Below are 23,984 nucleotides of genomic sequence, written 5' to 3' on the forward strand. Positions count from 1 at the left end.
AGCCTATCTTTTAGATGCGTTTTACATTAGGGACATCATATTATATAAAGCAATATCATCAGACTGACCCAGACGACTGTGGACTAATCCTGCTGAGATTATACTGTAGGGGTCCAGATAAGTTGTGTTGTATCTCAGGGTCATTCAGAATTAATTCCAATATAGGTGAAATTGGACGGACGCGTTCAATAATCACTTGAAAGACTACCCACCGTGCGTGTGTGTGCGCGCGTGTGTGTGGAGAGGGAATAGGGTGGGGAGTGGTAGTAAAAACTAGAGAGAGGGGTGGGATAAACAGCTTGAAGCGCGTTAGTGTCGGTAAACTCCACCGTGCGCTATGGCACGGTGTCCTCAGCGCGCGCTTTCACGATGCGTAAATTGATAGAAGTGGGCTTTTTCCATTTTCACATGCGCGGCTCTTATTGGTCCTTGGGAAGGTATTCGTTTCAGTAACAGGACACGGGTCTATTTTTAACATCCCGGTCATCAAACCGGCTGATGCCCTGAAGATGGACCCGCTCTTCAACACCACCGACTGTAACGGAACCAACGCCTCCATGAACTGCAGCGACGGCTACAACCAGTTCATCCAGCCAGCGTGGCAGATCACCCTGTGGGCTGTCGCTTATTGCAGCATCGTTGCGGTGTCTGTGGTTGGTAACACTGTGGTCATTTGGATTATTCTGGCCCATAAACGCATGAGAACCGTGACCAATTACTTTCTGGTGAGTAACCTCTGTGTGGAGTGAGAATTTAATCTGATACCTAAATATTTGGGAGGACGTTGGGGAAAAACAAAATGGGACTAACAGATGCAAATTTTAACAACAGAATAAGAAGCAGAAATTATGAAGTTATCTTGCTTATATCAGGTATTTGTCTGTTTGTAAAGAGAGAAAAGTAAATGGCATTGATTTGTTCCTCTTAACCATTCAACAAACAACTGACAGGACCACATTAAAACATGTCTCCTCTCACTTTGGTCTGAAGATATCTGATCATTTAAGAAAATCAAGAATTTACTCAATCAAAACAAAGCTCTTAAAAGTAGCATGTGCATTTACTTCCAGCTTCTGAGAGTATAAATTAGTTTAATGAGTTACAGATGAGCCCATACAATGCAACAGAGTATTGGTTTCATTCAATTAAGACCCCATAATCCAAAGATATTTAGTACCCCTTCACATGAAACAAAGAAAAGCATCTTGACTGCACATTAGAAACAGCAAATTGTAAATTTGGCCACTTTTGCATGACAAATTGGCTAAAATGTTTTGTCATTCAAATAATTTAATCATCTGATGCCTCAGGAGTTTTCCAAGCCAGAAAACAAATGTTTTATATCCTCACAGACTGTTATAAATATGCATAATTATATTGGTATGAAAGAAACGGTCTTATAATATGAGGGCTCTAACTTAAAAAAAAGAAAGAAAAATGCAATTAACTGTTGCTTTAGGCATTATGAAATAATCTTGAGCCAGAACACACAATCATGACAGAGAAAGCAAAAAATATTTGAAAATATTCTTGAAAAGGTCACTTTTCAGAAATGTTGCTGATTAATTTTAATGCCCAGATCCTTCATCAGAGCCCTGACAGTTAATGAAGCACGGTATTTATTGTTCCTAGGAGTACCTGCATGAACAGAGACCTCAGATATGCTGGAATCTGCTGGAGCAGTTCTCGCCGTCAAGGTGTCAGCCCCCAACACATCAACTCTGGGCCCACTTGCTTTTACTTATACTCCTTGTTCCTGATGTTTCGCCATGTCTGGGTGATTGACCAGCCCTCCTTCTCTGTATGGGATCGTACACCCAACCACATAGAATGCTTGTCAGTGCACTGTCATAAGTAGCATCTGTACCGGCTGTACTGGGCAATCTAGATCCCTGATATGAATTCAGTCTGCACATTTCGAGCATTAAGTCCCAACTTCTGTGGCAGAACTGCTGCTTTTATGCTTCTGGTGTTAGTGGGCCTGCTGTTGCCATGACCAGAGCCTCTATGCTGCACTTCGGGTCAGCCTTTCCATTTGATTTCTTGATGTAAGGATCTTTCTCTGTCTGCTATTCATAAAACCCATGTAGGGCCTTGATCTCCCATCCAGTGATGGAGCTAGACTTTTGTAAATATTTGGGGGGGTGTATGTATTAAGAAAGGACCTTATTGTGTTTTTCTCACTAACACACACACTCACATCCACTGCTGTGATAACTGTGTCACACTGAGACATAAAAAATTAAACATCTTTACATTAATAATCTTGATTACTAAGTGGAAATATTAACATTCAAAAAGGTCCACAGAAAGGTGAATTTGTGGTTTTTGGGTGCAGTATGTGGAGCTTGATTTGGTAGTAGGGGATAAGTGGCTTCTCCCCCTAACAATTCTGGCTTACTGTCTGGTGTTGGCGGTAGACTGGATCCTTGAGTCTGAACATCACTTGTGTAGCCAGCTCCACGGTGGGAGCTGTCAGGCTGCTGACACTGGGCCTGGAGTCTGTCTGGCCCTGATTTGTGTTCTTGTGTACAAAACAGTTAAATATCTAACTGCAACTTTCATTCTTATATCATCCAATACAAAAGTCAGACTGGTTACTGGTTAAACTTCTCCACATTTTCATGCTGTACATCTTGGATTTTACATTTGTGGTTTCTATCTCCTGTGGTCAGTTTACTATCCTAGCTTATAGCATGCACTATTGCTTTGGTTTTATTACTACTACAGAGCTAGCTTCTAAGGTCCTATTGTACCCTTTGGAGCTTTAAAGGTTTGACTGATCTGTTTGCATCCTCATTGTGACTCCTATTAGTCTGTGGGGCATCCAGGTAGCTGTAGCTGCCCTCTGTGTCCACTATTCAGCCTTCTAGCAGATATCCCCACAGTAGATTCCCACGAGGCAATGCTGCTGCAAGCAGTAATGGTTGGTAAAAAACTGAAACATACTCTATGGGGATGTTATAAAAGGTTACACTGAAAGTGGGATTGGCATGATGATAAATTGTGCTGCAGGACAGGAGTCTGTTTAATTCCCGACTCAGTTTAATCATAGCCATGCAATTATGCATTTTATCTGGAACTATTTTAATTCATTCAAGCATCATGTTGTTGGGAATTGTCATTATAAAGAAAATGTCATATAATAAAAAGTGTTTAAGGTCATACTATCCACTGATTTTGCATTTAAATAGAGTATTACGGCTGGTCTGACTTTAAAGTCCTGATTGTATCTTGCAATGATTAGTGTAGCAAGTACATTTAAATGTCAGATTCTCGCTATCAGAGGGAAATTTTCTTGTTATGCAGTGATTTCAATTGAGCTAAAAGAGCATGAGGTAACTGCAGATACTGAAACATGTAAGTTTTAGTATCTGCAGGAAGGAAATCCTTAATTTTCTCCAGCAAATGTGAAGCATAGTTTTATCGCCTAGATTAATGACAAGGAACAAACCTGGTGAAGGTTTGAATTTTAAATAACATGTCATACGTTAGAAAATGTGTGCTGTGGTGCACTTAATCTGTCACTCCCTTGTAGGTGAACCTCGCCTTTGCTGAGGCGGCCATGTCAGCGTTCAACACAGTGATCAACTTTGCCTACGCCGTGCACAACGAGTGGTACTTTGGTCTGGTTTACTGCCGCTTCCACAACTTCTTCCCCATTGCAGCCATATTTGCCAGCATTTACTCCATGACCGCCATAGCCCTGGACAGGTGTGTGTCCTGCATGCTCAGTATGATCAAACTACACTGTGTCTTCAGACAAGCATACCACTCTGAACAGTAATGTGTGGTCCTGCACACCCCCCAGTTTTTTTATGACTTCACCACAATATGAGCTCACAATAAGAGAACGTGCCTTCAGGCGATGCAGAACCATTGTCAGATATAACACCAGCCTAGTATAGAGGAAAGCTTATTTAATAAAACTGCTATTTTACAGCAGCCATGCATAGTAGACACGTAAATACCACATCCATCCTATAAGAAGCATCTTCACCAATGCCGCACTGCAGCAGGTTCTGATCAGAAACAGCAGAAAATGTCAGACTAACTAGCAACAGTAAATATTATTTAATTATGAGATTGTATCTCAGTATTTCACTGCTTGAATCTGCTGCATTTGAGGTTCCTCATAGATCAGTCCTAATAACATGTATGACAAGAAGTGCATTTCCACCTGAAAATGACTCCTCGCCATTTCACGAATGTCCGCGGCGCTGATCAGTTTTATTTTAAACTGTAAAACTTCCACTAAAGCCTGTTTTTCATTTTATTTGGGGCAAACAAAACCCTGCGATGGACTGGCGACCTGTCCGGTGCACCCTGTCTCTCGCCTGCGACCCTTAATTAAAATTAAAGGTATAGAAAATGGATGGATGGCAATAGAAACCTTTTTTGGACATTCTAATACCCCCATTGCTGATGCTACAGTTGCTCCTGTGTTCAGTTCCACTGAACTATTGCAGGCCGTTGCGATTAAACGTTGACTTTAAATGGTTTGTTAGTTCAAAAGAATTTTTTCATGAAAAGTTGCATTTTTTTTACTTAAATGTTTAAACATGAATTTGAGTTTTAAGCAGATAGAAAAATGGCTTCCCTTAAACAATTTGGCGGTTATATTGACGCATTATTGTGATAAACAGCAGCATTCAGTGAGGTGTGTGCAGCTGAGGCTGATGGTGAGGCCGTTAGCTTTGCAGGTTTTAATGGGAAAAAAAGTTTCCTATAAATAGAATAAATTTTCTTTCAGACAAACCGTCTGGGGGTTTTTCATATGATAAAGTTGTGGACCTTAAAGACAGTTTAAAAGGTCCATTACTGGCAGGTGATAAATGATCAATCAAATCAAATTGATCACGTTATAAAATCATGTGGTTGCCAATGTGCTGTATAAAACATAACTGTTTAACACACAGAGTGATAAATGCATTCCACACATAGCCAGAAATTCTGCACTCCAAAAAACATTAAAAGATGAAAAATACACTCATATGACTGAAATATAGTAAAGAAATTAAGACTAAAATACACTTTAAAACTTATTAAACTTTATCAACCTCCCTGAATGAAACACAGCATACAAAAGATAAAACGTCTTCATTTGTGCCATCAAATTAACGAAGCCAAATTATTTAATATCTGCTTCAAGTGAGTCAAATCAAAAATTTATTCATTTTCATTCTGTGATGAATAGAAACCAGAGGCCTCCCATGGGAGACATCAGGGAAAATCATCCTTTTAGAAACTCTTGGTGATCTTAATTAAACAATTTGTAGTTGATGAGCAAGAAAAATCACTTCCAATGAGGCGAATCATTAAATTATTATATTTCAGCAATTCTTCTCTGCGTCTGTGGATGATTGTTGTTGTTAGGTACATGGCCATCATCCACCCCCTGCAGCAGAGGCTGTCTTCCACAGAGACTCGCGTGGTGATCGGTGTGATCTGGATCCTGGCTCTGCTTCTGGCCTTCCCTCAGTATTACTACTCAGCAACAACAGTACTGCCCGGACGTACAGTCTGCTTCATAGACTGGCCTGAATACAGCACCGTGGACTTTAAAAAGATGTGAGTATCTTTGGTGTCGCTCTGAGTCGATTTTAAAATCCTCCTGCAATGAAACACATCTTACTGTAACTGCAGGTTCCCCTCCTCCTTTCAGAATCACTCTTTTTCCGCATTATGCCTCACATCATTTGCTGTAAAGATGCAATGTAAGGAAATTGGCATCATTTGTAATCTGGTATTCTGACGTGAGCCTGGGGCCACGCCGACAGCTGTTGGTGCAGAATGAATAATGAACGGTTCATGTAAAAGTCTCCAAAAACAGCCTCCTGGAGAAATTAGTGCTTTGAGAAAAGATGGATTTTGAAAAAGCTAAATAAAACGTCTGAAGATGTGTTTTACCTTCAACCTCCTCTACAGCTCAAAGTTACATGTGAGTATAAATTGTACATGAACAGAAATTGAATAATTAGTTTTAGACTCTAGTGTTGGCAGTATAGCAGTCAGAAAAGATGAAGTACCGATGGAAAACTAAGAGAAGTCGCTGCTGTTCAGTCATCTTTTCCTAAAAATATTTCACTCCTATAAAGCTGCATTACTGAGTTTTCCATCATGTGTGCTCATCAGGAGATTAATGTTCATTATTAAACACCCACACCCTGTAAATAAACTTCAGATATTAAGCTTCTTTGTAGATAAGCCTTTCATCTGAATGTGAAGTTATTTTAGAAACCGCATTTTAAGCATTTGATATTCAGCCTGTCACAACTGGTTAAGCATTATTATTACATGCTTTCTGTGTAACCTGCAGCAGCATCAGGCTCATCATTTGAAAGAAATATCCCCCTCATCAGCTCGTACTTGTCATCATACCTGCAGCAGCCGGCCTGAACCAGAGCCATTACTGTCAGTCAGGCATCTGCACAACATTTAGTAGAATATTTATTAAAGTTAATGTTCAGGTTATGATTTTGTCTTAGAGGACGGTTCATAAGTCTGGTAGATTCCCTCAGGATACATCTGTGAAACTAAAAGAAGGAAAAAGACATTTGAATTTCTGCTTATAGCTACAAACTTTCTGTGAATTAAAGCTTTTCCAGCAGATCTGGTTTCCATGTTTATGTTCGACCGACCGCACAGCAATGAGCAAAAGTGAGGATCAGCTCAAACCCATCATTATATTTCTCTTAAAGGTAGCCAAACTTAATCTTTCTAAAATATGATTGATCAATAGTTCGAAACCTTATGAAGGTCTTTCAAATTTTTTCTGCTTTTGCACTTATTTTCAGTCCAGTCCATGTACCTGACTGCTTTTAGAAGTTTTTTTTTCTTTGTTAAGCCACTTAATTCTGGCCGAGAAGTAATTTAAGTATAAAAAAGTCTCTAACTTAAGGGACGAACCAGTGTTGTGTTGACACATTGTTTTAAATTGGATCTAAAGATATATAATTGGTTCCCAATTCTTTACTCACATCGATTAAAAATACCAAAAATTAAACAGTTTGACAAACTGAAAACAGGATTTTAGCAGCAACAAGGTAATTCTAAAAAAAAAAAAAGCACCAAGACTAATAAAAACACACACACATATATATATATATAATATAGATATATATATATAGATATATATATAGATATATATATATCTATATATATATATATATATATATATAGATATATATATATCTATATATATAGATATATAGATATATCTATATATATATAGATATATATCTATATATATATGAATGATCTGAAAGCAATGTTCTGAAGAAAGATGAATAAATCATAAAAGTCCTGAGATGCATCTGGACCTTCAGTTGATCCATCTACTGTTGACCAAAGTCTCATCAGAAATGGTCTCCATGGAAACGTGGCTATCAGAAAGTGATTCTTAAGGGAAGGGAAACAGGGAGAAAAGGCAGAGGTGTGAAAATGACACAGGAACTGGACTAAAAATCTTGCTGTCTGCTGCAGCAATATACATGCACATGTACACATAACCATAAAAACAATGACACACGACTTCACTTGATGTTTTTCGATCTCACATCCATTAATCATCATTAAAACAATTAGTTCTATTTGAGTTAACAAATTATGTGCAACTTATTTGCATTTTTAGAATGAATATAATCAAGTATGTGAAACTATGATGTGAAGCCTTGTATAAGTCAATGGCAGGATTAGCTAAATTAATTGGAAAGTTTACTTCACACGCTGCCTCTGGTCCCTTTGTTTGTGGGTAGCTAACAGATCAATGTGGATCCCTCTGAGTGAAACTGGGTTCTGTCTATTGACTGTTGCCATTTTCAAAAGTGTTTTCAATGTTGTATTTTTAAATTTGACATGTTTTATGGAAACATTGAAGACAAACTCCAATAGAATTATTTACAAAAGAGGAAAGCGACTACACTGGTACTGGTAATAGTCACATAAACTTGATGGGGCAGTGATGGTCTGCAGAGAGGAAGTCAGCAGGCAAGTTTCCAGGTAAAGATTTAAATCCAAGAATACTCAAATGTTTACTGACGAGGCAGAGTTTTTTTTTTTTTTTAATGAGAATTAGTTATCCTCCTGAGAAGAAGTGTTGACTGACTAGAATTAAAGAGGGAGATGCTCCTCATTCAGGCTCTGGGCAGCTTGCTCCATTCTAGAAAACACTTAATGAAGGTAAATCAAACACAGGTACAGGTCCTCTTCCTGATGCAGAAAAGAAAACAAGTTTACAAAAGATCTTCACAGAACACTAACCAAACTAATATGTCTGAATAATGTTGAATGAGAGCAGACCCAGACTTAAGAAGAAGAGGCAATCGGTTACAGATGCATCCCACCATCAATCAGCCACTGCAGGAGCCATGCCTGTAAAATGGAATGTACTTATATAGCACTTTTCTAGTCGAGCGCTTTTACACTACAAGTCATGTTCACTCTTTAACACACACACACACAGTCACACACACAGTCATGCAGCACTTCAATTGTTATACTAAGTGCTTTCTACTATCACATACATTCATACCTGATAGAAACATCAGGAAGCAACCTGGGGTTAAGTGTCTTAGCCAAGGACACTTCGGCGTGTAGCCTGGGGAAATCTGTAATCGATCCACCAACTTTCCAATTGGCAGACGACTGCTCTTCCTCCTGAGCTACAGCTGTGAAAAAAAGGAACAGAGAAGGAAAACAAAAGAAAAATCCAAAGAAAAACCTTCAAATCCTGGTAACATCACCTATTTCAATGTGTGTTTTTTTTTTTTTTTTTTGTCTTTTTTTCTAACCATGGCCCATTCAGTGTCACAACACCAGAATGATGGTCTGGCTGCCATGTTGAGCCAACAAAATGTTATTGTTCTGGGCTGCTGCAAAGTTACGTGTTAATGCTGGACCTGACAGAGAAAACAAGCAGGAGGAGAGTGAGAAAAAGAGAGAAGAAGAGAGTGAAGAAAAGAAAAAAGGAGATAACACACATGAGATAGAAAACAACAGCTACAACCAAAACAAAAAATCCAGACAACCAGCTGCTACACCTGTAGAAAACTTAATAGAAATATCTAAAGAACTTTGGAACATAAAGCAGACAATCATAAGCAGAGAAAACCATGATACATATTGGTGATTAAACCTGCAGGAAAACACAGTACCTGTGTTAGGGAACGAGTGTGTGAGTGCATAATATAAATAAGGTGTTTGATAAGTGCAATGATGCCAAAGTAACCAGGCCTCCTCTGACGTTTAGAAACAGAGGGTCTCAGTATGTTTCTAAAACATGTTATGTTGCTGTGCTCACCTTTGTTTTTTGTTTTGCTTTTGTTTTGAATTGTTCTTATTCTGACTTTTTTCATGTTTTCTTGTGATGTCCATCATACTCATTTCTTTTTTTTTTTTCCTCGTATGTTTTGTTTTTATGTTGTGGGACATGATTTTAATGGCATAATGTGGCAGAAATCCAGAAATGTGGTTGCGTTTCCCATTTTGTTTTGCATTTTCTACAATCAATATTTAGCACATCAGGGCTTTATTGGCTTCTATAAAGAATGTAATCCAGTGTGCTCTTGCTGTAGCTACTACGTTTGTGAGACACTGTTAATCTACTTCCTGCCCCTGTGCATCATGGGATGGGCCTACATGACCGTGGGCGTCACCCTCTGGGCGAGTGAGATTCCCGGAGACTCGTCTGAACACTACAAAGAGCAGCTCATTTCCAAACGCAAGGTGACACAAACATGCACACACTTCCTCTGTCCATGATCACTGATCACTATTATTTAACTTGATGGCTTTTTAATCCCCCCCATACATGTAAAAACAAAACAACTGAAAAGATTAGTCTTTAAAGCTGCTGCAAAGCCTTTCTCCTCTGTTTTTCTGTGGCAGGTGGTGAAGATGATGATTGTGGTGGTGTGCACGTTTGCTGTCTGCTGGCTGCCCTATCATATCTACTTCTTACTGCACCAGTTCTTCCCCGAGCTGTTTGAACAGCGCTACATCCAGCAGGTGTACCTGGCTGTCATGTGGCTGGCCATGAGCTCCACCATGTACAACCCCATCATCTACTACTGCCTCAACAGCAGGTGGGTCACCTAGATCAAGTGCTTCCTGTCAAAATGGCTAGCGTGGGTGTTATCTGTTTCTCTTTCATTTGTGTTAGCTGTAATCTGTATTTGTGAGTATAATCCTTTCTGCCAGTTAAATCCATCCTTCTGTGAAATATCTATCTTCCCCTCGGCAGGTTCAGAGCAGGTTTCCAGCAGGTGTTTTGTTGCTGTGCTCCCACTGTCGCCAAAGAGGAGCTGGAGCTCAAATCCCCCCGTTACCTGCAAACCCAGGTGTGTGTAAGAAATGCAGATAGAGATGATTCCGAACAACAAAACTGTCTCACCTCATCTACTACTGCTGCCAGCCTTACATTCCAAACGGTGGTCCTGTGCTGAAATTTAAAAAGAAGTGTTTTCTCTCTTTTTTTTTTTTTACATTTCTGTGGCACTTCTTTAGGGTTAGTTTGTTGGCTCACTGGCCACACATTGCAAATAAAAATGGAGCACTGCAAGAACTGGAAGTTGCTTTGGGCAAAGCCCACTTAGCAGGAATTTTGAATAATATAATAACAAAATCTCAGATCAGGCTCAGGTCCAGATTAGGCTCAGGAATTGTACAATTGCTGTATTTTCCTGACTTGTTTCCCATCAATGATGCAGCCTTCATCAGGCTGGTGATCATGTGTCGACTTGTGATGATGCTGACTCTCGTAACAACAGCCAACACTGTTCCTTTCACTTTTATGCAACAGATTGCTGGTTTAACTCCCCATGTCTTTAATCTTTTTTTCATCCCAAGTCTTTAAACATGGCTCTGTAACATCTCTACTTTGGTGCTTGGCAAACTAAGTCTCAGAAGTTATGGGCTCACACCAGAAAAGTTTGGGTGACTTGAATTGATTGGGTGGGAAATTCTGAAAATTTTGCACCTTTGTGTGGTTTAGTTTGCTTTCACACTGCACTGACCAAGCCACTTCAGTCATGTTATGCAGTTACAACAACAGCTCTCTAGGGGCCGATATTCCCCAAAATGGCCACTGACCAACAATGAAATAGAAGAAAATCTGGCTCATTGATTGACCAGGGCTGAACATGTCTTGATCACCATCACCAATTGGAGAAACACCAAGTTTGTTTAGTTTTGAGTTTGTTTTTACTTTGGTGAAAGCAAATCAAGAGAGGCAGTGAGTTCTACATCACTTCCTCTCTTTGGTTCACTGGATGGACCATTTGCTTTCAGACCAGAGGTCACTCGCAAGCTGACCAAGACTTCCACGGTTTCAAATGAACCAGAGTTTGCTTCTTTTGTCTGCACCAGAGTCCAAACGTGCATTCTTACTGCTCCAAACGGACTGTACAATCCCTGGAAGTGGACAGAATTTGCTTAAAGTGGACCAAACAGGGCCTTTGTGAATGTGCTCTGTGGGCTTATCCTGGTTGTGTTGAAGAGATAGAAGTAGATGAAGATCTGCTTTGTGATGGAGTTAAAGAAACTGCCAAAATAAAGAAGACTGTCCAGTGCAGCTGCTGTCTGAGCTTTTTACTTATGCCTCTTTGTTATTTATCATTTCTGGTGATTTGTCCTCTTTGTGGTGAAATCAGTTATGATTTCCTCCCAGCTTGAGCTAACGTTCATCTCATCAGAAATCAACCCCCTTGTAGTGCACTCTGAGAGTAAAGCTGCTAGCTTTTTGAGGACTGCAGAGAAATCAGTCTGCATTTGTTAAAAACCAGAAACTTCACTCTAAACTGAGCTGAGATGGATGCAGATGGATTTCTTTGTGCAAACATTTAGAAGACCTGAGGAATTAAAAGTGGACAGTTTTAAATGCTCAAAACATAAAGGGAACACATAATCATTACCATGTAACTCAAAGTCAATCACACTTCTGGGATATCAATGTGTCCAAGTAGGAAGCAATACTAATCTGCTGTTGTCCAAATGGAGCAGACCACAGGTAGAAATGAGAGACAATTGGCAAGTCAACCCCAATAAACTGGAATGGTCCAGACCATTTCCCTGTATTCATCATTTCTGGCAGATTTTTGGTCATATTTCATTTTGCCAGTGAGAGTCTGTAGATGCCATGGAGAACGTTCTGCTGCCTGCAGCATCCTCCAGCATGACAAGCTTGGCAGTGGGCCAGTGATGGTCTGGGAAGGCATATCCTTGAAGGGCCACACAGACCTCCATGTGCTAGCCAGAAGTAGCCCGACTGCCATTAGGTACCAAGATGGGATCCTCTGACCCATTGTCAGACCCTCTGCCGATGCAGCGGGACCTGGGTTCCTTCTGATGTGTGACAATGCTCGGCCTCATGTGGCTGGAGTGTATTAGTTCCTGTATAACACAGACATCGATGCCATGGACTGGCCTGCCTGTTCACCAGACCTGAATTCAGTCCAGCACCCTCTGTGACATCATGTCTTATTCCATCCACCACCACCACTAGACTGTCCAGGGGTTGTCTGATGTCCTGATTCAGGTCTGGGAAAAGATCCCTCAGAAGAACAGCCATCACCTCATCAGGAGCCCTGATATTGCAGGGAATACATACAATTACGTGGAGGCCACACACACCTACTGAACCTCAGTCTGAATTGTCTTGAGGAATTTCTACAGACTTTGGGTCAGACTGTGATCTGATCTTTTCACTTTTATTTTGAGTATGATTCTGAATCCAGACCTCCATGGGTTAATGCAGGGTCCTGAGGCAGAGTAACCCCACTTTTTATCCAGCTTGGGGTATCAAGTGACAGCTGGGTTTTTCTTTACAGAACCAGCACCCTGTCCATTTTGAATGCGTGCCATGGCTGATTCAGCAAAGAAACCCATGAGAGAATTATTCGAGGAAATGATGAAGAAGAGGAAAAAGTGATAAAGAAAGAGGACAAAAGTCAACATCAGACAGACTTTTACTGCCTGGAGAGAGCTCAGAGAGGAGACAGGATGCAAGATGGATGCTGAATTAGCTGTTTCTAGGGGGTGCTATGGATTGAAGTAGTTCAGTATTTGGTTGTTTTCAGTGAGTGACATTTGATACAATGCTGGTTAGTAATCCAGGTTTTTTTACTCTAAATATGAGTAAGTGCATGCAAAAAATTCAGTGATGGCATCATATGCATCTGGAGCTGCTATTTTTCTTTGTTTTTACAGAGCAAACTGTAATCCTAGATTAATATGAGAATTTAAATATTTGTTTTGTAAGGAAAGAAATAACCTCTGAGAACGATCTAGAGAAGAATGTCCATTCAGGTTTATTAAAACTTGTGAACGAGGAGCGAGTCAGTTACCAGTATGTCTGAAGAGGTGTGTTTGAGTTTTATATCTGCAGGTTGGCCTTGCAGGAATAACGGGATTATTGAGATATAATGGGCAAACTTTTTCTGTTCAGTATAATGAAGATTGGCATATGATGGGACTAACCTGCTCTTGTAATGACACAAGCACATCTCTAAACTAGTTTAGTCTAAATACATCTTCTGAAGAAAGAAATCATAGTAAAAGAATTAAATTTCCTTTAAAGTTTGGGTTAATTTCCCATCATCCCAACTCTAAAGACATTTAAAAAAGGTTTTAACGGTCCAGTAGTCTCAATTAGTCTTTTGAACAGGTCATTTGGTGAATATGGGCATAAATATGTACATAATTCAGTGATGTTCTTATCAAAGCAATGCTTCAGTGGTAGATTCACTGCATTCAGCTTTACAAACAACTCCAGCCTAGTTATGTTGTTGTCTTCATCTGTGTTCCCCTGTGTGTTAACCCTCTCTGTTTTCAGGTGAGCACATACCGAGCCAGCCGGATGGAGACTGCTGTTTCCACTACTGTCAATCCTGTAGAGGAGCAAAAGATTGCAGAGCGGCCATCCTGCTCTCCTGACATGGAGGTCACACCCAACGGCTCTGTCTCATAAATGCTTCCCAAGAGCTCTCACATTTCTTCACAGAAGACCAAACACCATTAAGAACTATGTAGTGTTCTGTAGCGTGGAAGAAAGAGTGCCGATGTCTGAGTAAACATGCCACTGGTCAGGGACCTTTCTGCTCAAATGCTGAAGACATTTACGCTTCTTTTGTACAGGTTATGTAGCTGTGATTTATTGGTCCAACCACATGGATAGTTGTTAAAAAAAAATATCTGGCTGCCTTCAGCATCTACTCTTCAATAGAAGTCTCACTAGTTTGAGACATGAGGCCTACCAGAGGCTGTGGAAACACATCAGCAGACCTCACACTGCTAGAGCTCCTCACTCATCATATGTCCATGTCTCCGAGTCTTGACCCCCTGCATTCCCAAGCTGGTTGTGGAAATCCAGGCCGTCATCTCCTCTCTGCAACAATGTTACGTCAAGTCAATTTCATGGCACTGTGTTTGTGTTGCGTGGAAACAGGGGAACAGCTTGTAAACTGTGTGTGTGAGTAAAGCCTGCACCTGTTGGACAGGATTAGCCTCTTGTTTTGACGATGTGTGGAGCCGGGTTCTGTTTGCAACAGCCAGGTCACAGGCCAGCTAAATATAAAGGAGGGAACACGGGAATAGAGAGAAATGTAGCTGGACTGAGACTTGAGTGCAGGAATGAAAAGGACAGGAGCAGCTCACACGGCAAAGGACCGGGGGAATTTAATCATCAGCCCTGACAAATGATGCTGTGATGACCTCACAAACAATATCTGCACAAAACCTGTGACAGAATGTCCACATTAAGACAGCTGCAAATGTGTTGTACAAGTGTTTTTATTGTTGTGTGTTTGTGCAGCATACAAGTTGTGTGAGGACCAAATCTTTTTAAATAATCTATTCTATTCTACAGTCATTTAGCAGACACTTTTATCCAAAGCGACTTACATTTGAGCGTAAGAACAACACAAGCAAGAATTCAAACAAGACGGGACATCATAATTAAGTGGTAGTCAGACTGCTGAGTCCAGTTGGACCCAAGTGCTGTCATGTAGTGCTAGACGCAGTGTATATATATATTTTTTTTTTTTAGTTTTTTTGTAAGTCATTTTGTTTAAAAACAAGCTCACGATTTCATTGAGCAATATTAACTTGAGCATAAGTGCATGACTTCATCACATAATAACATCTTGGGCATAAGTGCACACAGCTTATTCAGTACTTGGTTGATCCAAAGAGCTGGACAAATATTTCTAACTTATTCTGTTGAGTAGAAGAGTTAAGAGTTAAGCTAAGTGCGGAAATGCTCCTTAAACAACTGAGTTTTAGCTTGCTTTTAAAAGTGGATAAGGACTCGGATCGGACGGAGTTCGGTAGATTGTTCCACCACCGGGGGACAACAGAGGAATAGAGTCTAGCTCCTGATTTTGCGCCACGTTGTGGTGGGAGCACTAGGCATCTTTCACTGGCAGAGCGTAACTGTCAAGAGGGAGTGTAGCTCTGGATTAAGGAGTGAAGGTAGACAGGACCCGTTTGGGTTATTATTTTGTAAGCCAGAAGCAGGGCTTTGAATTTGATGCGTGCTGCAACTGGAAGCCAGTGAAGAGCGATTAGCAGCGGAGTGGCATGAGCTCTTTTGGGCTGGTTGAAGACCAGACGTGCTACTGGGTTCTGGATCATCTGCAGATGTTTAACTGAGCATGCAGGCAGGCCAGCCAGTAAGGAGTTGCAATAGTCAATCCGTGAAATGACCAGAGCCTGGACCGGGAGCTGTGCCGTGTGTTCAGTCAGGTAGGGTCTGATCCTCCTGATGTTGTAGAGCAAATGGGCAAGATCGAGTAACCAAGGCAACATGGTCCTTAAAGGTCAGCTGGTTGTCTGCCATGACACCAAGATTCCTGGTAGAAGACATAGGCACAAGCGTGATAGAGTCAAGCTGCACTCTAATCTGTGGCGGTAAGGAAGGATTGGCTGGAAAGACAATAAGCTCAGTCTTGGACAGATTTAGCTGAAGGTGGCGATCCTTCATAGATATCAGGAAGGCATGCTGATATTCGCATTGAGACAGTTGTGTCGTCAGGTGGCAAAGAAAGGAAAAGCTGAGTGTCATCTGCATAGCAGTGATAGGAGAAACCATGAGAGCTAATGACTGCACCGAGTGAGGTGTATAGTGAAAACAGAAGAGGGCCAAGCACCAAGCCCTGAGGCACCCCTGTTGTCAGCCTATGATCTAGACATTACCCCTCACCAAGATACTTTGGAGGATCTTCCTGTGAGGTAGGACATAAACCATGAGAGGACAGATCCTGAGATGCCAAGCTTTGAGAGTGTGGAGAACAGTTTATGATGTTTGACAGTGTCAAAGGCAGCAGACAGGTCCATCAGTATAAGGATTGAGGATTGACCAGCGGATCTGGCAAGCCATAGGGAATCGGTAACTGACAGGAAAGCAGTTTCAGTAGAGTGGCCTTGCCTATAGCCAGACTGATTATGGATCAAACAGGTTGTAGTCTTGGAGGAACTGTGAGACCTGACTGAAGACGGCACGCTCTAGTAGTTTAGACATGGAAGCAGTGAGACCAGCCGGTAGTTTTCAGGTCGTTGGTTTTGAGTTGACTAGAAGTTTAGAGACTTCGTCCTCATTTAGAGAGCAGAAGGAGCAGAGTAAGGCACCAGTATCTGGTTTGGTAAGGCTGAGTTGGTCAGGCCCAGTGAATTGGTTACTGATGGTAGCAACCTTTTCAGTGAAGTAAGAAGCAAACATTTCTGCAGTCAGCACAGTGGGAGGCCGAGCAGGTGGTGGAGATAGAAGTGAGTTAAACGCCATGAATAGTTGTCGTGTGTTGGGAGCTCTGCGGATCTTGTTCTGATAAAAAGGCTATCTTGGCCGCCTTTAGGCTGAATGTCAAAAATTCAAGTTTTTGCTGGTACTCAGACAAGTCAGTGTGCTCTTTTGATTTGTGCCACTTTCTTTCTGCAAACCTGAGTCCAGCTCTGTGCTCCCTTAGAACCTCTGTGAGCCATGGACTGGGAGGATTTTGTCTGGCAGGTTTTGACACCAGAGGACAGAGTTTGTCCAGAGAGGAGGCGTGAGAGGAGCAGAGTGTTTCTGTAGCCTCATTAACAGACAGTAAGAAGAAGTCTGAGTGGGAAGGGAGGGTAGAGTAAACCTCATCAGACAGCTGTGTAGGTCTGAGGGATCTCAAGTTTCTGCGGTAGGACACCATTTTTGGAGCCACTTGACTGACATGAGGAAGGAAGACAGAGAATTTAACCAGGAAGTGGTCTGAGAGGTGCAGCGGGGTGACGGACAGGTTGGCTGTGGAGCAGTTTCTGGTCAGTGCCAAGTCAAGAGTATTGCCAGCTTTGTGTGTTGGAGTCTGAACCAGTTTGAGATTGAAAGAGTAGATGAGATCCAGAAAGTCAGTTGCCTGTGGTTTGCCAACGTGAATGTTCATGTCTCCCGTGACAATTAGCGGTGTGCCATCATTAGGAATGTCGGAGAGAATCATGTCCATTTCAGAGACAAAGTCATCTATACAGTTAGCCATAGGACGGAGAGAGGTAAAGTTCCACTTTTTAGAAATAAGAAGGTCCGTTCCACCTCCTTGTCCAGCTGAGCGAGGTGTTTGGGTAAATTCTGCATTGACAGGAAGGGCTGTTGGCGTAGCTGTTTTCTAGACGGATACAGGTTTTAGTCAGGGCTAGGACCTGAATGTCTGAGAGATTTATCAATGAGCTAATAAATTCTGTTTTGTTCACTGCGTAGTGACGGCTCCAAAGACCGAAGGTAGCAGAGGATGTGGCCGACATGCATGCCATTGGAACGGACAGGTTTTGTGGATTGTGGTATCTATGGGTGGCACGTCTTGGTCTGTACCCATGTCTGACAGGGATGGGTTTGAAGCACATTGTGCGTTAATTTAGTGGTGAGGTTTAAGCTTGTGCCCTTGCTCTGTGGCCTCGCGCAGGTAGACTCGCAGGTCTTTACCCTTTGTGGTCTTTGTGGTCTTAACCCGACGTAGGCTGACACAATGGCTGACGCCTCGCTGACGCTTCAGCGAACCATGTGTGGTAAAGTACCTGGAGCTGACACAGCTGATCCCACTTTTAAATTATGTGGTTAATGGACATGTTGCTATTTATTGTCTGAGAATAGCCAAATCCAAAGTTTGGAAGTGCCCTTGACTTGATTTTTTTCAGTTTTTATATGATTCCCAATATGTTATTCAAAACATCAAGAAAACAAACTGGTTTGTGGTAGAAAGGTGGGGAAGTGTAGCTAAAGCTCATGTAAAGGTTTTTGTTAAAAAAGAAACAGCCAGGGCGTGATGAAGCTAGAGAAGATATTTGATGACATTTTCCCTGAAAGACAGACAAAAATGTTGTTGTTTTTTTCTCTCTTAAAAAACCAGAAATATGCCAGGTATTTTTTTAAGCTCTGATCTGTTGAAATTGAACTGAAGAACAACTAAAAAGTGGATTGAAAAAAAAAAAAAGAATGCAGAAAACTGACAAGATTCAGTTCTCGGTCTGATTTGTAGCCTGTTTACAAAATAATTAAAAAATCCAGTGATGAGGTATTTGTGACATTTAGAAAACTTTCAAACTCTTCTTGAAATGTGGTTTTTGGTTCTGTGCAGCAACCTTGTCTTCACCGATTTGTTTGAGGTCTCACACTTAAAATTGTGTGTAACAACGTCAAAGGTCAATGACAGAAAAATGTAATATATCATTAAAAACTGTTTCTGTCCATTTCTAATAATTTATTAAAATAAGTGTCATGTATTTATTCTCATAGAATGAGTCATTAATATTTACTTGCCGTGGGTACACATACATGGCAGCTGCCATATTTATGCCACAATTTTTTACTATGGTGTCTGTGAATGGACGAACAGTGAGATCCCTCTGAACTTTAAAACTGCAATACCAGCTTTGTTTGATAGCTGCTAGAGCACCGTTTAGGATAAGTAATGCCCTAAAAGACACCAAAACTATTTAGCTGTAGTGCAGTCATTGCTGCACCTGAGACCACTGGATCCACTTCTGGATGAAAATATCTGTCAGGAAGAATTTTGACCAATGTACCATACAACCTGACATTAACAACAGTGCTTGGCATATGAGGTAATTTCTAATCCCATCTTTACCACTGGATGTCAGTAATTCCTATACATGTTACTTTTAAACCTTCAAGCTAATTGATTTTGCCATCTTCTATCTTGGTTGCGAAACCAGACCTTATGTGTCAGCAAATGATCTGATTAAAACTGCGGAGAAATGGTTTTACAAAAAACCAAGATGCTGATGGTAAAAGTTTTAAACTTGAGGCGTAAAACCAATGCATGAAATCAAAGTGTTTCAGTTATTTTACAGTTTGGTTTTTTGTTTTTACACAGTTCAAATGACTAATTTAACTAACTAAACTCCAGATATAATAAATCTTTGGGCAAAAAGTAGATAAATGCAGCTTGCTTGCTTGGATGGATGGAAAGAGGTGACTAGAGAAGTGGTAATCATGTCCAATTTAAAGGGACAGTCCCCCCCAAACAAGGATAAAACACACACAAAAACATGTTGGGGTGTACATACTCATCTCATAGGCCTGATCAATTTTCAGTGTTGAGAAAAAAGAAAGATTTTCTTATATTTTGGTAAACTTACCTCTCAGTTTCATCTAACGCATAGTAATTTAATCCAGAAGAGCTGAAAGTTCATTCTCCATGTAAGAATGTCTGTGTTGCAGTGTTATTATATGGATGAATTTGTTGTTTTAAGTTAAAGGTGGTGTAACATTAGCGTTGTACAATGAAAGCTGTTATTTGACTGTTTCATTTTAAAACTAGTATCAGCTTCAGTTTTTTTTCTTTTTCTTTTTTAAGGGACAGAGCCCAAAAACACAAGATTTAAATATGCAAGATTGTTGCCAAGCTAATTTTAGTATGGAGCTTGGAGAAGGACGTTTGCCAAGTATCTGTCTAAATTTACATTTAGTGGTGGTGCATGTGTCCATACACCACTTTTTTGTGAAAATAAGAAGCTTGACACAATTTTATAAGGAAGTAATTTAATTAGCTCCATTAGAAAGGTACCCATGTATAATTATTCATGTCAGGAAACCAGAAGCAACCTGAGACAAAGAAAAATAAGTGAAAGCATTTACTGAGTTTTGGGTTTGCTTCAAAGTCTAATGTCAATTAAATCACATAACTGGTCTGTTTCATTCATTTGTTGGTGTTTTTGTTTGTTTGGTTTTTTGTTCGTTCATTCAGAGATTAATTGCATATCATGTAAAAGACTGTGATTCAGGAGGTCAGGGCTCCTCTGGATACACATGTTAATTTGTAGTGTTTTTGGAGGGAGGTACACGGGATCCACCATGGTCATCGAGGCCTTCATACAGGCCACTGAGGACCTGTGTGCTCTCACATTTATATCACAACAATTGAAATGTGTGAAAGCATGAAGGTTTTAGCAACTTGTCCTGTGGCGGCTCTCTGGGACCTGAGCTCACAGCCTCTGCCAGGGCTTTAATCTGGAGCTGCCTAGAAGTCCTACAGGGTTGGAGATCCTCTGGCATAAGCATCTAGCTGTCACAGGTTTCTTGCATCCTACTGCAAAGTGAGTTAGGGGCGATCCTTTGAAATGTTGCCTTAATCCTACACTCAAGGACTTTGCATTATCTGGTTTTGAAAACAGATTAAGGTTTCAAAACATTATGAGCTGGTGGCAATACAGGCTATAATAACCGTATCTGTGTTAACTAAGAACTAAGAGTCCTCATTTATCAAGCTGCGTAGGAACAAAAACTGGCATATGCCAAATATAGTCAACTTGTGGGATTTATGAAAGCCAAACTTGATGGGAAAAAGTTACTACCTCCACGCAACTGACACAGGCGTAGGCATAATCTAGAAAAATGGGAAATGGCAACACGGTACAGAATAAAATCAAGGAAATGCTGTGAAATATGAGACATTTGTGTACAATCCACTATTACCTTTCACACCACACGTTAGATGTTAGGATAGCTGCACTGCTTTCTGCCAGTAGATGGCAGTAGCAGTCTACTAATGGGGGTGACGGGTCCGGCGCTGTAACTTCTTAGACGAAGTACACCAGTCAGGGCAGAACAGTTGACAGCATCCACCACTGATACTGTTCCTTGTCATTACAGGGATCAGCATCAATAAAACCTTTCATGAACCGGAGCCATCGCTGAATTTCACCAGTCACGTGTATTTCAAAGATTTCGGAAATCTGAAAACAGCAAATGTTGGTTCTCTAGTATGGGCAATATAATTTAATATGCACCCGTTTACTCCTATTCATTTGTTTTTTGCATTTATTTGGGCAGTGTTTCACATGCAGTCTTTCCCTTAACACAACGTAATCTTGGCTTGCTGACTGATGAGAGATACAGCACACAGTCTTGGTGAAGCTTGTCTTTAACAGGTCGTCCTGGGAAAGACAAAGAACACTGTAGTCTAGGCACAGAATCTATCTGTGATATAGTCAGAGAATATAAACCTAGCAGAGCTCTTAGATCCAAAGACTCTGGTCAGCTAGTCCAGACCAGAGTCCAGACTAAACATGGAGAAGCAGCTTTTAGCTGTTATGCTGCAAACAAGTGGAACAAACTGCCAGTGGAGATTAAACTTTCACCAAACGTAGACATTTTTAAATCCAGGTTAAAACTTTTCTCATGTTCCTATGCATAAAATCTGCATGCTAACTTTTAACTTATCTTGCTTTTAATCATTTTAAAGTAATTTACAATGTTATTGTGATTTTTGCTATTTGTTTCTGCCTTTTATGCTTCCTTGCACCATTTGTAATGCTTTTAATGTATTATGTGCACTTTGAATTGTCTTGTATTTGAAATGTGCTGTAAAAATAAACTTGCCTTATAGTTCAATTCAGATTGCTTCATATTTTAATGGGAGTTTTATCATTTATTTTGAAAGAAAAAAAAATTGCTTCTAAACCATTAATAAAACTATTGTAACCCCATACACTATTTATATAAAATATAAGATGTGAACAAAATCAGGAAGACTTTGGATTTAGAAAGAAAGAATATCTAAAAGAAAAAGCATTTGTGTTGTAAACAGTAAAGCATAAGTGTTTATCAGTACAGCTGAATTAAACAACGGTGCTCTTCTTCTTCAGAAAGCTAAACATGTCAAACTGATGTGAAAGCAGGTTTACGACATTTTACCACTTTCAGACTGTCATTCTTCTCATAAAATTCAGATTTTATAACTGCAGCATTTCCAAGTAAATGAAATACTATATATATAGATATTAGCTTAAGTAACTTAAAGAATATATATATATATAATCTTAGATAAAGCCAGAGTTGTTAAAGTGCTTAGAATGACCCTTTGTCTTTAAATTAATTTCCCCAAACATTGCTAGAGCTTGAGTTTACAATATTAATGTCTATTATTTGATTCAGTTATCCATTAAAATCCATTTAAATGAAAAAATGTTGATTTTTTTTAGGGCTCAGATGTTGTTCGATTAAAATGTGATTAATCAAGATTAATTATAAAGCTTCTAATTAATTAGATTAACTTATTTAATTGATTTAATTTATTTAACCTCTAATATTCATATATACACACATACACATGCATATATATGTTACTGGTTATTATATTTGTGAAACATTTATCTGTCCCTCTAACGTCTGACTAGCTCAGATGTTGGAGGACAGAGTTTAGTTACTGTAGAAAGCTCTGAATTCAGCTATTGAATTAAAAAGTGAAACCTGGTCAGAAACTCAGGTCATCCTGTGACTGGATAGCTCAGTGTGAGCGTGAGCTGCTGCTTCAAGCAGGAGGACCCACTTCAGTTCCTCTGAGTGGCAGACTCACAGAGGGAAATGTTTGTTTTTAAGGCCAATGGGCAAAGACGGAAAGAGAAAAACTTTTAAAAAGTCTATCACTGTGTCTGGGAGAATAGCTCACCCTGCTGGGTGACGACCTGGCGTATCTGAGGAGCTGCCAGCAAATGTTCTGATGGAAAGACTTTTGAGCTTTGAATGCTAAATGGAAGAGTAAGAACTACTCCAGGGACACTTCAAACAGGTGAGCAGATAGCTCAGGCTGATGAGGAACTAGTTGAAGATCCACAGGATGCAGGTTCAACTCCAACTCCAGATTGCCCTGGAGGGCAATGAATTTAATGTTTGGCAGAGTCCCATTTAAAGTAAAGAGTGAAAAGCTTTAACATGAAAACCTCATGTGTCTGGAAGAATAGCTCAGGCTGTAAGAGTAAGCGCTGCGGTGTGGATGACGCAGTATCAAATCTTATGAGTCAACAGATCAGTTTTCAAGGCCAAGGGCCCAAATGAAAAGATAAAAGCACCAAGAGAACAGGAACCAGTGTGAAGGGTGCTCGGTGGCGTGGTGGGGTTGGCAGAGAACCGTAAGTCGCCAGTGGTGCAGCGTCTAGTTCAAATCCTGCCCGTTACCGGTACCTGGATCATAAAACCATCCTGCTCCGGTGGGTTGGGGAGGGGGCCGTGTCCCCTCCCTGTATTCCAGGGAGGTAACAAGTAGGGGTTATAGATCAGCAAACCAAAACTGGCTGTAGTTTTACTGGCACCATGAAACCAAATATGAGCTTTTACATTAGACATCACAGTTAGTTATAGAAACATAAATCACAGCATTACTACTTGTGAAGCAAACTGGAAAGTAGACAGTCAATGCAAGAAAGAAGCACAATTTGACAACATACTTGTGTATGAATGAACAAAAAGAAGAGTATGTATGTATGTAGGAAGGAAGGAAGGAAGGAAGGTAGGTAGGTAGGTAGGTAGGTAGGTACTTTCAACTACTAAACTGTAGTAAAACCAATGTCCAAATCTAGAGGGTGAAGAACTTCAACAACAGTCAAATGAAATGCACTTTCACTCCACACTAGAACAAGTGTTTCTCAATCCTGGTCCTCGGGGACCACTGTCCTGCATGTTTTAGTTCTGTCCTTATTCAGATTGATTAAACTGCTTGTCAAGTCCT

The 23,984-nt window shown here is 40.4% G+C and overlaps 1 protein-coding gene across 1 annotated transcript; it reads left to right on the forward strand.

The window, feature by feature from the left end:
- The first annotated feature begins 509 nt into the window (after nucleotides 1-509).
- LOC121629887 (substance-P receptor-like) lies at nucleotides 510-14,781 on the forward strand. The gene is made up of 7 exons (XM_041969785.1): nucleotides 510-725; nucleotides 3,539-3,714; nucleotides 5,377-5,571; nucleotides 9,576-9,726; nucleotides 9,889-10,085; nucleotides 10,244-10,340; nucleotides 13,832-14,781. Exons 1-7 carry the CDS (start codon nucleotides 510-512, stop codon nucleotides 13,964-13,966), a joined length of 1,167 nt encoding a protein of 388 aa, XP_041825719.1. The 3' UTR covers nucleotides 13,967-14,781.
- The last annotated feature ends 9,203 nt before the right edge of the window (nucleotides 14,782-23,984 follow it).

This window comes from Melanotaenia boesemani, chromosome 19 (genome assembly GCF_017639745.1).
Source record: "Melanotaenia boesemani isolate fMelBoe1 chromosome 19, fMelBoe1.pri, whole genome shotgun sequence".
NCBI lineage: Eukaryota > Metazoa > Chordata > Actinopteri > Atheriniformes > Melanotaeniidae > Melanotaenia > Melanotaenia boesemani.

Excerpts from the sequence above, each read along its gene's own strand:
- LOC121629887 (XM_041969785.1), top strand. The coding sequence starts at position 510 with ATGGACCCGCTCTTCAACACCACCGACTGTAACGGAACCAACGCCTCC. Across the intron at positions 3,715-5,376 it reads ACCGCCATAGCCCTGGACAG|GTACATGGCCATCATCCACC; the intron begins GTGTGTGTCCTG and ends TGTTGTTGTTAG. Across the intron at positions 9,727-9,888 it reads AGCTCATTTCCAAACGCAAG|GTGGTGAAGATGATGATTGT; the intron begins GTGACACAAACA and ends TTTCTGTGGCAG.